Raw genomic sequence first — 11,425 nt, 5'->3', positions numbered from 1 at the left:
GGAGGTTTTTTTTTTTTTTTTTTTTTTGAATAAAAGTGTAATTATATAACTAAAAACAGTTAGACTTCTTGATCATTACATAAAATATCTAAAGGGATGGTAGATATCAGAATATCACTAAATATTTTGTGGGTAAAAGTACACTTTACCACGTTATGGGCAACGAAATTATAAAACCTACTAATACTAGAAAACAGCCAACAGCCAAATAAAGAAAGTCGACTAGTTTTGATACATCTTATCTCATTCTATTTTTTCCATTACACTTAGAGCTAAAACAAAAAATCTAATGAGTATCTGATTCAAAAAGCCACTAAATTCAAAAATTATTTGAAAAAATAAAACCAAAAGAACCACATGTAATTCGAAAATAGTGAGCTAAAATAAAACGATTTTTGATCGAGCTGTCGAGAATACATACAATATTGACAATATATGAGAACTTAATATCACACATAAAATACATGAATTACTCATCTAACACCATACTAATGTAATACATTGTGAGTAGTTAGTGAATTCCTATATTATTTTATAAATCAAAATATATAAAACACGATATTAAACTGCACCAATAATAATACAATTCCTTAAGATGCTCTTTAGCATTTCTCAAACCACATACACTCTACATTATTCTACTTTCTCCACCACAATTCCCAAATTCTAACAATTACCCAAGTAAAGTTAGAGACTTTATTCATTCTAAATTATAAGCCCTTAACTTTTGTAGTTTACCATAAAGTTCAAAGTTTGCAACTTCATGATTTATTCCAAAATTATATAAATCATGGTTGAGCAAAGCTTAAAACTTTGAGTTAAAAATGGTAAAAGTAGAGACTAAATTAGTAGGGTTTGTTGGTTTCATCATTGTGTTTCTCTGAGCTTTTCATGCTCAGAACCAGAGAGAGAGAGAGAGAGAGAGAGAGAGAGAAAGAGAGAGAGAAAACCCATCAAAGGGAGCCCTTTCAATGGAGAAAGGAAGCAGTGAAAAGGGTACTATGGATATATCATCATCTTCTAATGCTGGCAATTTAAGGCCTAATGCAAACGCCGCCACCGACATAGACTCAGCTAGAAAGAGCAAAGAAATTGTTCAGTACAATGTAGATGCTGGGTTACTTGCTGAGTTTGAGAGTTCTGATTTTAAAGGTAAGATTTTTAACTATACAAAATCAGTTGTTAATGCTCCTGAAAGTGTACCAGACGAGCAAATTTCAGCTTACTTAACTAGAATGCAAAGGGGTGGTCTTATCCAACCTTTTGGTTGTTTGATTGTAATTGAAGAACCTAGTTTTAGAATCTTAAGTTATAGTGAGAATTGCTGTGTTGTTTTGGGTTTAGATACTCAATTAGTGTTGAGACAGAAATTGGGTTTGATTGGGGTTGATGCTAAAACTCTGTTTACTCCCACTTCTGGTGTTTCACTTGTCAAAGCTGTTGATTCTAGGGAGATTTCTTTACTAAATCCTATTTGGGTTTATTCTAGAGCTACCCAGAAGCCTTTTTATGCTATACTTCATAGAATTGATGTGGGAATTGTGATTGATTTGGAGCCTGCTCAGTCTGGTGATCCAGCATTGTCACTTGCTGGAGCTGTTCAATCTCAGAAGCTCGCGGTTAGAGCTATTTCTAGGCTGCAGGCTCTCCCCGGGGGAGATATCGCCGCGTTGTGTGATACTGTTGTTGAAGATGTTCAGAAGCTAACTGGTTATGATAGAGTTATGGTTTATAAGTTTCATGAAGATGGTCATGGTGAAGTTATGTCTGAGATTAGGAGGTCTGATTTAGAACCTTTCTTGGGATTACACTATCCTTCAACCGATATTCCATTAGCTGCTCGGTTTTTGTTTAAGCAAAACCGAACTAGAATCATTTGTGATTGTAATGCCAAACCAGTTAGGATCATACAGAGTGAAGAGCTGAGACAACCGGTGTCATTGGTGAATTCTACACTGCGCCAACCACACGGTTGTCACACACAGTACATGGCTAATATGAAGTCAATTGCATCATTGGCAATGGCAGTTGTTGTAAACAATAATGAAGCATCAACTTCAAGGCTTTGGGGGTTGGTTGTGTGCCACCACACTACAGCTCGCTATGTTCCTTTCACTCTTCGGTATGCTTGTGAGTTTCTTATGCAAGCACTTGGATCGCAGATAAACATGGAGCTTCAGTTGGCAGCTCAAATAGCAGAGAAACAAACTCTCAGAACACAGACATTGCTTTGTGACATGCTTCTCCGAGATGCCCCCTTTGGGATTGTAACCCAATCTCCTAGTATAAAGGATCTAGTGAAGTGTGAAGGGGCAGCATTGTACTATAAGGGTTCGTGTTGGTTACTTGGGGTAACTCCAACTGAATCACAAGTAAAAGATATTGTGGAATGGCTCAGAACAAATCATGGAGAATCCACGGGGCTAAGTACGGATAGTTTGGCAGATGCTGGTTACCCTGGTGCTGCATTGCTCGGTGATGCTGTTTGTGGCATGGCTACTGCAAGAATCAACGGAAATGATTACTTATTTTGGTTCAGGTCTCACATTGCTGAGGAAATTAAGTGGGGAGGAGCTAAGCATCATCCGAAAGATAAGGATGACGGTGAAAGGATGCACCCGAGATCTTCCTTTAAAGCTTTTCTTGAAGTAGTGAAAAGTAAAAGTTTGCCATGGGGGGCTTCTGAAATTGATGCCATTCATTCTCTACAGCTCATAATGAGAGACTCATTTAAGGATATGGATGGGAGTGGTTTCAAAGCGAGTAATAGTCAGCAAATTGACAATACAAAGATGCAAGGGATGCAAGAACTCAGTTCTGTGGCTTGTGAGATGGTTAAATTGATTGAAACAGCAACAGTTCCTATTTTTGGAGTTGATTCATCTGGTTTAATAAATGGCTGGAATGAGAAAATTGCTGAGTTGGTGAGCTTACAAGCTAATGAAGCTATGGGAAAGTCCTTAGTCGATGACCTTGTTCACGAGGACTCACTTCACGTTGTTCGAAATATTTTAAGCAAAGGTTTGCAAGGTAACTGTTTTATTGTCTTTGTAGTGAATTGAACAATTCAGGACTTCTATCATTTTTGCTTCAATATATCTTGGTGAAAATAATTGATTTAATGGTTTCATCGTATTCAGGTGTGGAAGAAGCAAATATAGAGTTAAAGATGAGAAATTTCGGGGCTGAGAACAACGCAGACAATGTTATATATATTGTGGCCAACACTTGTACAAGTAGGGATTATGCGAAGAATGTAGTCGGTGTGACTTTTGTGGGTCAAGATGTCACTCGGGAGAAATTTGTTATGGATAGATTCATTCGCTTGCAAGGTGATTACAAGGCGATCATACAGAGTCTTAATCCATTGATTCCACCTATATTTGCATCGGATGAGAATGCTCGCTGTTCTGAATGGAATGCAGCAATGGAAAAGTTGACTGGTTGGACACGAGATGAAGTTATCGGCAGAGTGCTCCTTGGAGAAATTTTCGGAAATTTGTGTAGGCTAGACAATCAAGATTCATTGACCAAGTTTATGATAACTTTGTATAGGGGAATCAGTGGCCAAGATATTGAAAAGTTTCCTTTGGAGTTTCTTGACCGAAACGAGAAGATGGTAAAGGTTTTCTTGACAGCAAACAAGAGGACTGATGCTGTTGGCAATCCAATTGGTTGTTTCTGCTTCTTACAGACTGCATCTGACCCATATCAAGCCTCAAAATTAATCAGGAAAAAGGAAAGAGATGATGTTTCGAAACTTAAAGAGTTAGCTTACTTAAGACAAGAAATGAAGAATCCATTAAATGGTATTCGATTTACTCACAAGCTCTTGGAAAGTACAGGCATTTCAGAACATCAGAAGCAATTTCTCGAGGCTAGTGATGCATGTGAAAGACAAATCATGATGATTGTTGAAGGAAATTTAGGAAGCATAGAAGAAGGGTAAGTTAGTTTTTTCATCTTAATTAGTGTTAACATTTTTTATGAGTTCATTCAATACAATATCTAACATATTACCTTGGTTGTGGCAGTACTTTGGAGCTTAATATCGAAGAGTTTCAATTGGGAAATGTTTTAGATGCTGTTGTTAGTCAAGTAATGCTACTTTTGAGGGAAAAGAAGCTGAAGCTATATCATGAGATACCCGAAGAAATCAAATCGTTATGTCTGTATGGCGATTATATTAGACTACAGTTAGTCTTGTCAGATTTCCTTCTCAACATTGTACGTTACACACCAACATCGAAAGGCTGGGTCGAAATTAAAATTTCCTCCGGTTTGAAGATTATACAAGATGGCAATGAATTCATTCGCTTGCAGTTCAGGTTCGTTTATCTAATTATTTACAAACCATGAGCCTTTCTATTTTTTAGAAAATGAGCTGAAAACTTAACATAGAGTATGATCAAAAGTACAAATCAAATCAATACTGAAATGACTCCAGTTGGTCTATATATAGAAGCCAAGACCCAATTAGCTTTTGCTAAAAATTCTTGAGTCACTTTAGTTAGTTTTTATAGGGTTTGGTGTAGTGTTAGTTGAATAAAATTTTGTTATTACTTTTAGATGGGACATGAGTTAGATACCAAACTAACTTTGTGATTCTTTTTAAGTACACACCCAACCATTTGAGCTAGCTGACTGAAATTGTGTTTTCGTAAACAATGCCATGTTGGTCGGGTAAAAACTACAACTTTTCATGGTTCAAACAAACTCGAATGATAATTATTATAATAATTATGTCGAAATTGTGTGGTTGTGAATGTAGAATGAGTCATCCTGGTGAAGGTATTCCTAATGCTCTTATCCAAGACATGGTTGAGAGTGGAAAGCACTGGACTTCACAAGAAGGGCTCGGGTTAAACCTTTCTCGAAAACTTCTCAGTAGAATGAATGGACAGATCAAGTACATTAGAGAGAATGACAAATGTTACTTCCTTATCGACGTAGAATTCAAAACGAGGAAAGAACGACAATGGGGAGGAGGAACAAGAGTAGATTTAAGCAGGATGACTTGAACTTGAACTTAGAACTTTTCGAGGAAAAACCGAATGCTTCTATCACGGGTTTGAAACGCCTGATATAACCCGGTAAATCCCCAGTGTTACTACCAGTTTTCATGGCTCTACTACTATAGCTTTTCCTTTATCAATGTATGTATGTATGTAAACTACTTTCACAAACTTCTGTATCAAAATGTATATTCCATTCCATCTTTGTATTTTTTTTCTTTCTCACAAAACTAATAAAAATAAGCTTTTTGTTTTTAGTTCCATTCAATAATCTTTCATAACTATCTTAGCTACTATTTATGCTACAAATTTCAGGGTCTCAATCAATGCATAGAGGTTGAGAAAAACACTTATTTCTGTTTTTGTTCTCAAATTTTTATAATTTTACAAGAGAAATGGGCATGAAATGACTTGTTTTCATAATTTTCCTTACGAAAGAAAGATAATAAAACTTGAAAGAAGAAACCAATATCTGGCAATAATGTTCCTTAAATATATGTACTTATGGATTCAAAGATCTAAATACATTAAATAAAAATGACAAAAAGAAAAAAGAAAACATATTTCTCTCCTCCCCCCATTTACAATTTTTTTCACCCCATGTTAAATTACCAATCCTCTCAAAAAAAGAACAAATTTATCCACACATATCCATATGAACACTGAATCAGCAAATAAGACCATAAAAACAAAAAAAAAAAAAAATGAGACCAAAAGGAAGATTAGCATTATGTCCCCAAAGCATCTGACAATTTCAGGAGAACCAGAGCTCCATGTTCCCCGAGTCCACCGAGCCGCACATCAAAAACGTCGAAGCTCTTTCTGCAGATGATAACAGCAAAAAAAGAAAGAAAAAAAAGGCTATATAACACAATAAACTTAACACCACCCAACTATTTCTTTTTTCTTCTCTTGTCCCTAAGTTTGTACACTTGAGTTTATGTGCAATGGTTAGAACCCACAGCCGCAATCAAAATAGGTCAGCGGCAATTTGTGCCATGTACTATTGACTCTTTTCGGGTATGTCATGAAAGACATGTTCTGGCGGGCTATCCAACGAATCACCTAAGTGTGAATCGTTCGGTTGACAGACTTGGATGTTCAAACTGTTTGAGAGAAGATGTTCCTGAATAACCTACATAGCGTAAACACAATGACATAAAGTTTGCAATCATCGAGAATTAACAATTTAATTTGAAAACACCATTGGCTTCACCAAAAGATTATCGAGTTTTATTAATTACCTCATCGCTACCCTCGGAATAGAAGAGAATTGGGCGGCAACGTTTATCTTCATTCATTAAGCTCGAGTTTTGAAAGTGAGTAACAAGGGCCGCCTTTCCTTGGATCCGAGCATATGCCAAAGATGCAACTTTCTCACTGTTGAACTTCTCCCACTTCTTCCCATTAAATGCCTGCACCACAAATTTAGGAATTTAAGGCAATCTGAAATTTTTCTTCTTTGAAATTAGAATCCCCACTTAATCGTACAATATTTGGAGACCGAAAAACTATAACAATTGCTATGTAGGTACCCAAAAAGAACTCGAACCTCAGACCTTATGGGATCAAACTAAATGACTCTTAGATAAGTCGAAAGAACATAATGGACCAATCAGAATACATCTAACAAAAATGGAGGAATATTATTACCTCATAGAAAGGAATGATGTGAGAAGGAGACAGCATATTAATAAAAGCATAACCCACATTGCATTTATTCTGCAATCACAGAAAGGAATATCAATCAGTAATAATTTTCTATGAAAGAAGTTAGATAAAGTTCATAACTTTATATAAAAATTCTCTTTTGATATATCAAATAATTACCTTAAAATCAATTGGCAGATAGAGAAAATCATAGGTACCCCTGTGATTTTCATCTATGGCAGCAAGTAACATTTTTGAAGTGTATCTAGAAGACAAACAAAAATTATCAGTCACCATATCCATAAAAGAAGTTAGATAATAATAGGGTGTGGAGTTTAAGATGTTAGCCTTACTTATTTGGGATATTTTTTATCATTAAAGTTGTTCGGGTGTCTTCCCCACCGATAATTTTATCCAAATCAAGCTGAAATTGTTTCTTGCTATCAACAAGGTTTCCATTGTTCTCAACTCGTCTGCTCCGGGCACCACGCTCAGCAAAACCATCAATGGTTGTAGATGGTTGACCATGGTATGAGCCATTGTTTAAAAACATGGGGCTAAGCCTTGCAGAGGACATCATCTTAAAGTTTGAAGAACCATTTTCAGACATGTTTCCCGGTAATGACATTCCAGCGTTGATGGCAGCAGTACGAGGACCCATATTCGCCAATACTTTCCTGTCATTGAGGCCTCCTAAGCCCATGCTTCCATACGCCAAATGACCCATGAAAGAAGTTTCTGGTGACTCGGGGAAATAACCGAAATGCCTCTCTAGAGGAACACCAGAGGGAGCAGATCCAACATGATGATGGTGGGACGAACCAAGAAAAGAACCTTGGCGAGCTGATATTGGAAAGTGAAGGCCTTTGTTAGTGGATGTATATTGGTGTCCCGCACTTGTTCTTGGCCAAGCTGAATTGGCACGCTCTGTGTATGGGCTTGGACTTCCCCAAAGGAACTGTGGCCCTGATAAAGTTTCTACCCTAGATCCATTTGATGTTGAAGGACCAAATGACGGTGCACTACCATGGAAGTCACCCAACTTCAGCTCGGGATATGAATTTGATAGTGGAAACGATGACCCGGGCACTGAGCTACCATTGTTAAACATATGCTCCACATGACTACCGATCGCATGGTCCTTGCCAATCGGTGAAATCTTCACAGTATTTGATACTTGGGGATGCAAAATCGATGCTAATCCAGACAGATTATTGTTGGTTGGGCTCAAGCTCTTGAAACCAGGAGAGTTACTAATACTCTGCATGGGACTCTGTTCAATAGGACTGTTAAACTGCTGCATCCAGTTACCTGTCAAGATTTTTAGACAAAAAAAATTGGAGTTATACTTATAATCAACTCATAACTCGCCATTTGCTCGCAAGTTAAAATCCTCTTGCAAAAATCTTTACCTGGTGGAGAGTTGGTTAATGGCGAACCTACTGGATGTCGAAAGGTTCGAGTTTCATCTTGCTCAAGCTCTTGATTCAGTTGCAACATCAAGCTAAAAAGTACAGAACAAAGACAGATTGTTTCAATAGACATAACTAGGTACTAACAAAGAACCAAAACCGAGAAAGACGAAAATTAGACTTTTACATCAGCAACAGCAAATTCAGTAATGAAACAAAGAGCATCAACAACAAAAAATTCATTTAGTGGACACTAACTAAATAGGGTAATAAATGATAACAGATATACTCACTTCCGACGAGCTCCACCGGGTCGACTGGGTTCAAGCTTAATCTTTTTACCAGCTATATCACTCCTATTTAATGACTTGAGTGCTGCTTCTGCAGCTCTAACATCATAGAATTCAATGAATTTGTGGTGTCTCTTATGTGGTGTTTCTCTTATCTGTTGTGTCCAATAGATACCAAAAGGATGTTAAAACACCATAAAAGCATTAGATAAATGAGTTTAGACATTAGAAAGATATACCATACCTCTTTAACCTCCCCATAAACACCAAATATTAGGCGAAGATCTTCGTTTGAAACGGACGGATCCAAATTAAAAACTACCAGTGTTCCTTGGTTAATATCCTTGTCTGAGGGATTATCCTATGGTCAACAAAACAAAAGTCAAAAAGTGATGCCAAAAGTTAAATAGGTAGAAAACAAATGTATGAAATATTAGTTTCAACCTTTGGAATTGAGAAATGAATGTCAAGCTTCCTCCGCCTCAGTGGTTTGTTTTGTAATGCACGCATAGCCGTTCGAGCATCACGAATATCATAATAAGATATCATCACAAATCCCCTGTGTTTACAGGCTGTGTAAAGAGTTCTAATACCTCCAAATTGCTACAAAATGATAAAACAAACAAATAGAATATAATTTAGACCCAAGAATTGAAATAGCTCGGGGCATCAGAGGTATGTGTGCTCGTCGAGAAATGATTAACAACAAAATCAAAGTACCTCAAAGAGAGCTTTAAGTTCAGAATCCTCTACATTACTGTTGATATTTCGAACAAATAATGTTCTAGAAGGATGCTCTCCGTAAGGATGTTCTCCAGCAACAGTTCCAACACCATTCGGAACAGCATAAGGAGGCAGCCCGTTTGCAACAGAACCATCAGATAAATTCACCTTAGACAAGCTCATTCGCAGGCTCTCTTGTGGATCAGTTTCTAACTCCATGCCTCCTCCACTACCAAAGATATCATACTCTTCCAAGTCCTCTAACGAGGCAGGCAACTCGCTTAAGTCCAAATCATCTGCAATCCCAGCTAAGAGCTCCTCTTCATCATCGGGAAGCAAATTTCCAATCGCATGAGTTTTACCATCTTCTAGTAAAGCATCATCTTCGATATTTTGGTCAAGTTTCTCTATACCAGACGAGATATCATCAACAGACGTATAGCTACCCCCAATATCATTCAAGTTCACTGCAAGTGTATGCAAATAGATAAGAAAACAACTACTAGACAACAATTCAAAAGTTAAATAAACAAAATACATTCATACACTTAGGATGTGGAAGAACAGGTAATGAGCTCGAAAACAAGGTAGCATCACTCGAGGCACGATAAGCATTAGTTCCCCAGGCACCGCGACCCATTTCTTTAGGAATGTTTCCTCCTGGAATCTCTGTTGGGCCTACAAGACACAGTAACAAACATTAGGACATTCCAGTCTAAGTTTGGCCAAAAGTATAATTTGTTCAAGAAATGAAAATGAACCTGAAGAGGAATGATTTGTAAAGGGATTCATTTATTTCGGTTTGCTGATTCGAAGAGGATAATCAAAAGGAACATAAAGAGTTAAATCTTCACTGTAATTAACAGAAACAATATACATTAGAGAAAATTACACAAAGCAACAAAGGTTTAATCCAAACTAAATAAATATCATTCCCTTCAATAGCTTATGAGCAATTACATCATCACATTGATATGATACTAAATATAAAGACTCAATTTTTAGCATCATAAGAACTAAAGATTTTAAAATATTATTAAATGGTCAAAAAAAAGATCAAGAACTGAATTCCAATAATTAAATTTTACTTTCTACAACATAAACCCATATCACAATCGGCATTAAAATCCTCACTAAAGCAAACTTTTCTACAATTCTGAGAAAAACCAAAAAAGAAAAAGGGAACATTTTTATCTGTTGTAAAAGACAGAAATTCATTTCTAAACAAATAAAAGTCAAACAATTGTGATGAATTTATATATAGCTATTCAGTACTAAAATCCAACCCAAAAAAAGTCTTTTTTGTTGCAATCATACTTGAAAAAAGAAAAAGAAAAAAATGGATATATATATATGAACTAAATTCACAGTCATAAAGGAAATATATCATATATTATATTAATATATTTATATATATGCTTAGACAAAAAAGACACTAAACTAAACTCCAATAAACAAGAAAAGAAGAAGAAAAAGAAGAAAAGTCAAAACTGTTCTGAGGATTAACAACTACTATACACAAAAAGAATACCCAAATGCTCAAATTAGTTAATAAGAAAATCATTCGAAAATCCCAAATCAAAGTTCTCTACTTTTTGATCGAAGTTGCCACACCCAATCACTGAAATTAGTCAGTTGAAAAACTATGTGTTTAAGTTCACAAACCGATCAAACTCCATAATCGCCGAATCATAATAAATAAATAAAATAAATAGAAAAATTACCTGAAAAAAGCAGACAAACCCTAAAAAGCGAAATTATCAAGAGAGAAGATTTGTCACTCTTATTCTACCATTTACAGAGAGAGAGAGACGTACGGAACCGAAATTACAGGGAAGAGAGAGAGAGAGAGAGAGAGAGAGAGAGAGAGTGTGTGTGTATGTGTGTCACTTTCTCTCTCCTCTTCTTCTGATTTTTGTAGAGAGAGAAAAAGTTGATGATGATGATGATTGGACGAAAGAAACTCTCAAAAGAGAACAGAGAATGATTTGAGAGAGAAACAGAAACAGAGTTTGAAGCTCTTCCCTTTTTCTCTTATATATATATAGATCTATGTATATGTGTATATGTATTATGTATATGCATATATGTATGTATGTATGATCATATGAGGTAATAATATTTAATTTTGGTTATATATAAATATTTAAATTTATATTTTAAAGGTAATAATAGTTTTTTTTTTTTTTTATAAAGTTTCATTGCTATTATAATCAACTATCGTTTACAACAACAGAGAAAATAAGAGATAGAATTTCTCCTCTCCAACAAGTGTCCACATCCAACTCAAGAGCATATTTTGCTAAACCATGAGCAGCTCGGTTAGCATTTCTCT

General features: G+C 35.9%; 2 protein-coding genes across 5 annotated transcripts; one reads left to right on the top strand and one right to left on the bottom strand.

Moving 5' to 3' along the window:
- The first annotated feature begins 710 nt into the window (after positions 1 to 710).
- LOC115697533 (phytochrome E) lies at positions 711 to 5,278 on the top strand. Its single transcript, XM_030624583.2, is given in 5 exon segments — positions 711 to 3,030; positions 3,141 to 3,945; positions 4,035 to 4,328; positions 4,772 to 4,954; positions 4,956 to 5,278. Coding segments are annotated over 5 exon segments (3,387 nt in total). The 5' UTR covers positions 711 to 971; the 3' UTR covers positions 5,002 to 5,278.
- Positions 5,279 to 5,486: 208 nt separating this feature from the next.
- On the bottom strand, positions 5,487 to 11,151 carry LOC115697539 (protein MEI2-like 5). 4 transcript variants are annotated; one of them, XM_030624591.2, is made up of 13 exons: positions 10,815 to 11,151; positions 9,852 to 9,943; positions 9,637 to 9,768; positions 9,088 to 9,557; positions 8,812 to 8,970; positions 8,612 to 8,728; positions 8,371 to 8,522; positions 8,078 to 8,169; positions 7,019 to 7,976; positions 6,846 to 6,930; positions 6,669 to 6,737; positions 6,260 to 6,430; positions 5,487 to 6,150 (listed from the first exon to the last, which is right to left on the bottom strand). In XM_030624591.2, the coding sequence occupies exons 2-13, from the start codon at positions 9,880 to 9,882 to the stop codon at positions 6,019 to 6,021; spliced, it is 2,568 nt and encodes an 855-aa protein (XP_030480451.2). In that variant the 5' UTR covers positions 9,883 to 9,943; positions 10,815 to 11,151; the 3' UTR covers positions 5,487 to 6,018. The 4 variants fall into 4 exon arrangements, with proteins under 4 accessions (XP_030480451.2, XP_030480453.2, XP_030480452.2 ...); XM_030624593.2 differs by having other exon boundaries at positions 9,852 to 9,895; positions 10,815 to 11,117; XM_030624592.2 differs by having other exon boundaries at positions 10,683 to 10,816.
- Between the last annotated feature and the right edge of the window lie 274 nt (positions 11,152 to 11,425).

The sequence above is a fragment of the Cannabis sativa genome, chromosome 7 (assembly GCF_029168945.1).
Source record: "Cannabis sativa cultivar Pink pepper isolate KNU-18-1 chromosome 7, ASM2916894v1, whole genome shotgun sequence".
Classification (NCBI taxonomy): domain Eukaryota; kingdom Viridiplantae; phylum Streptophyta; class Magnoliopsida; order Rosales; family Cannabaceae; genus Cannabis; species Cannabis sativa.
This window is presented reverse-complemented; position numbering and strand designations above follow the sequence as displayed.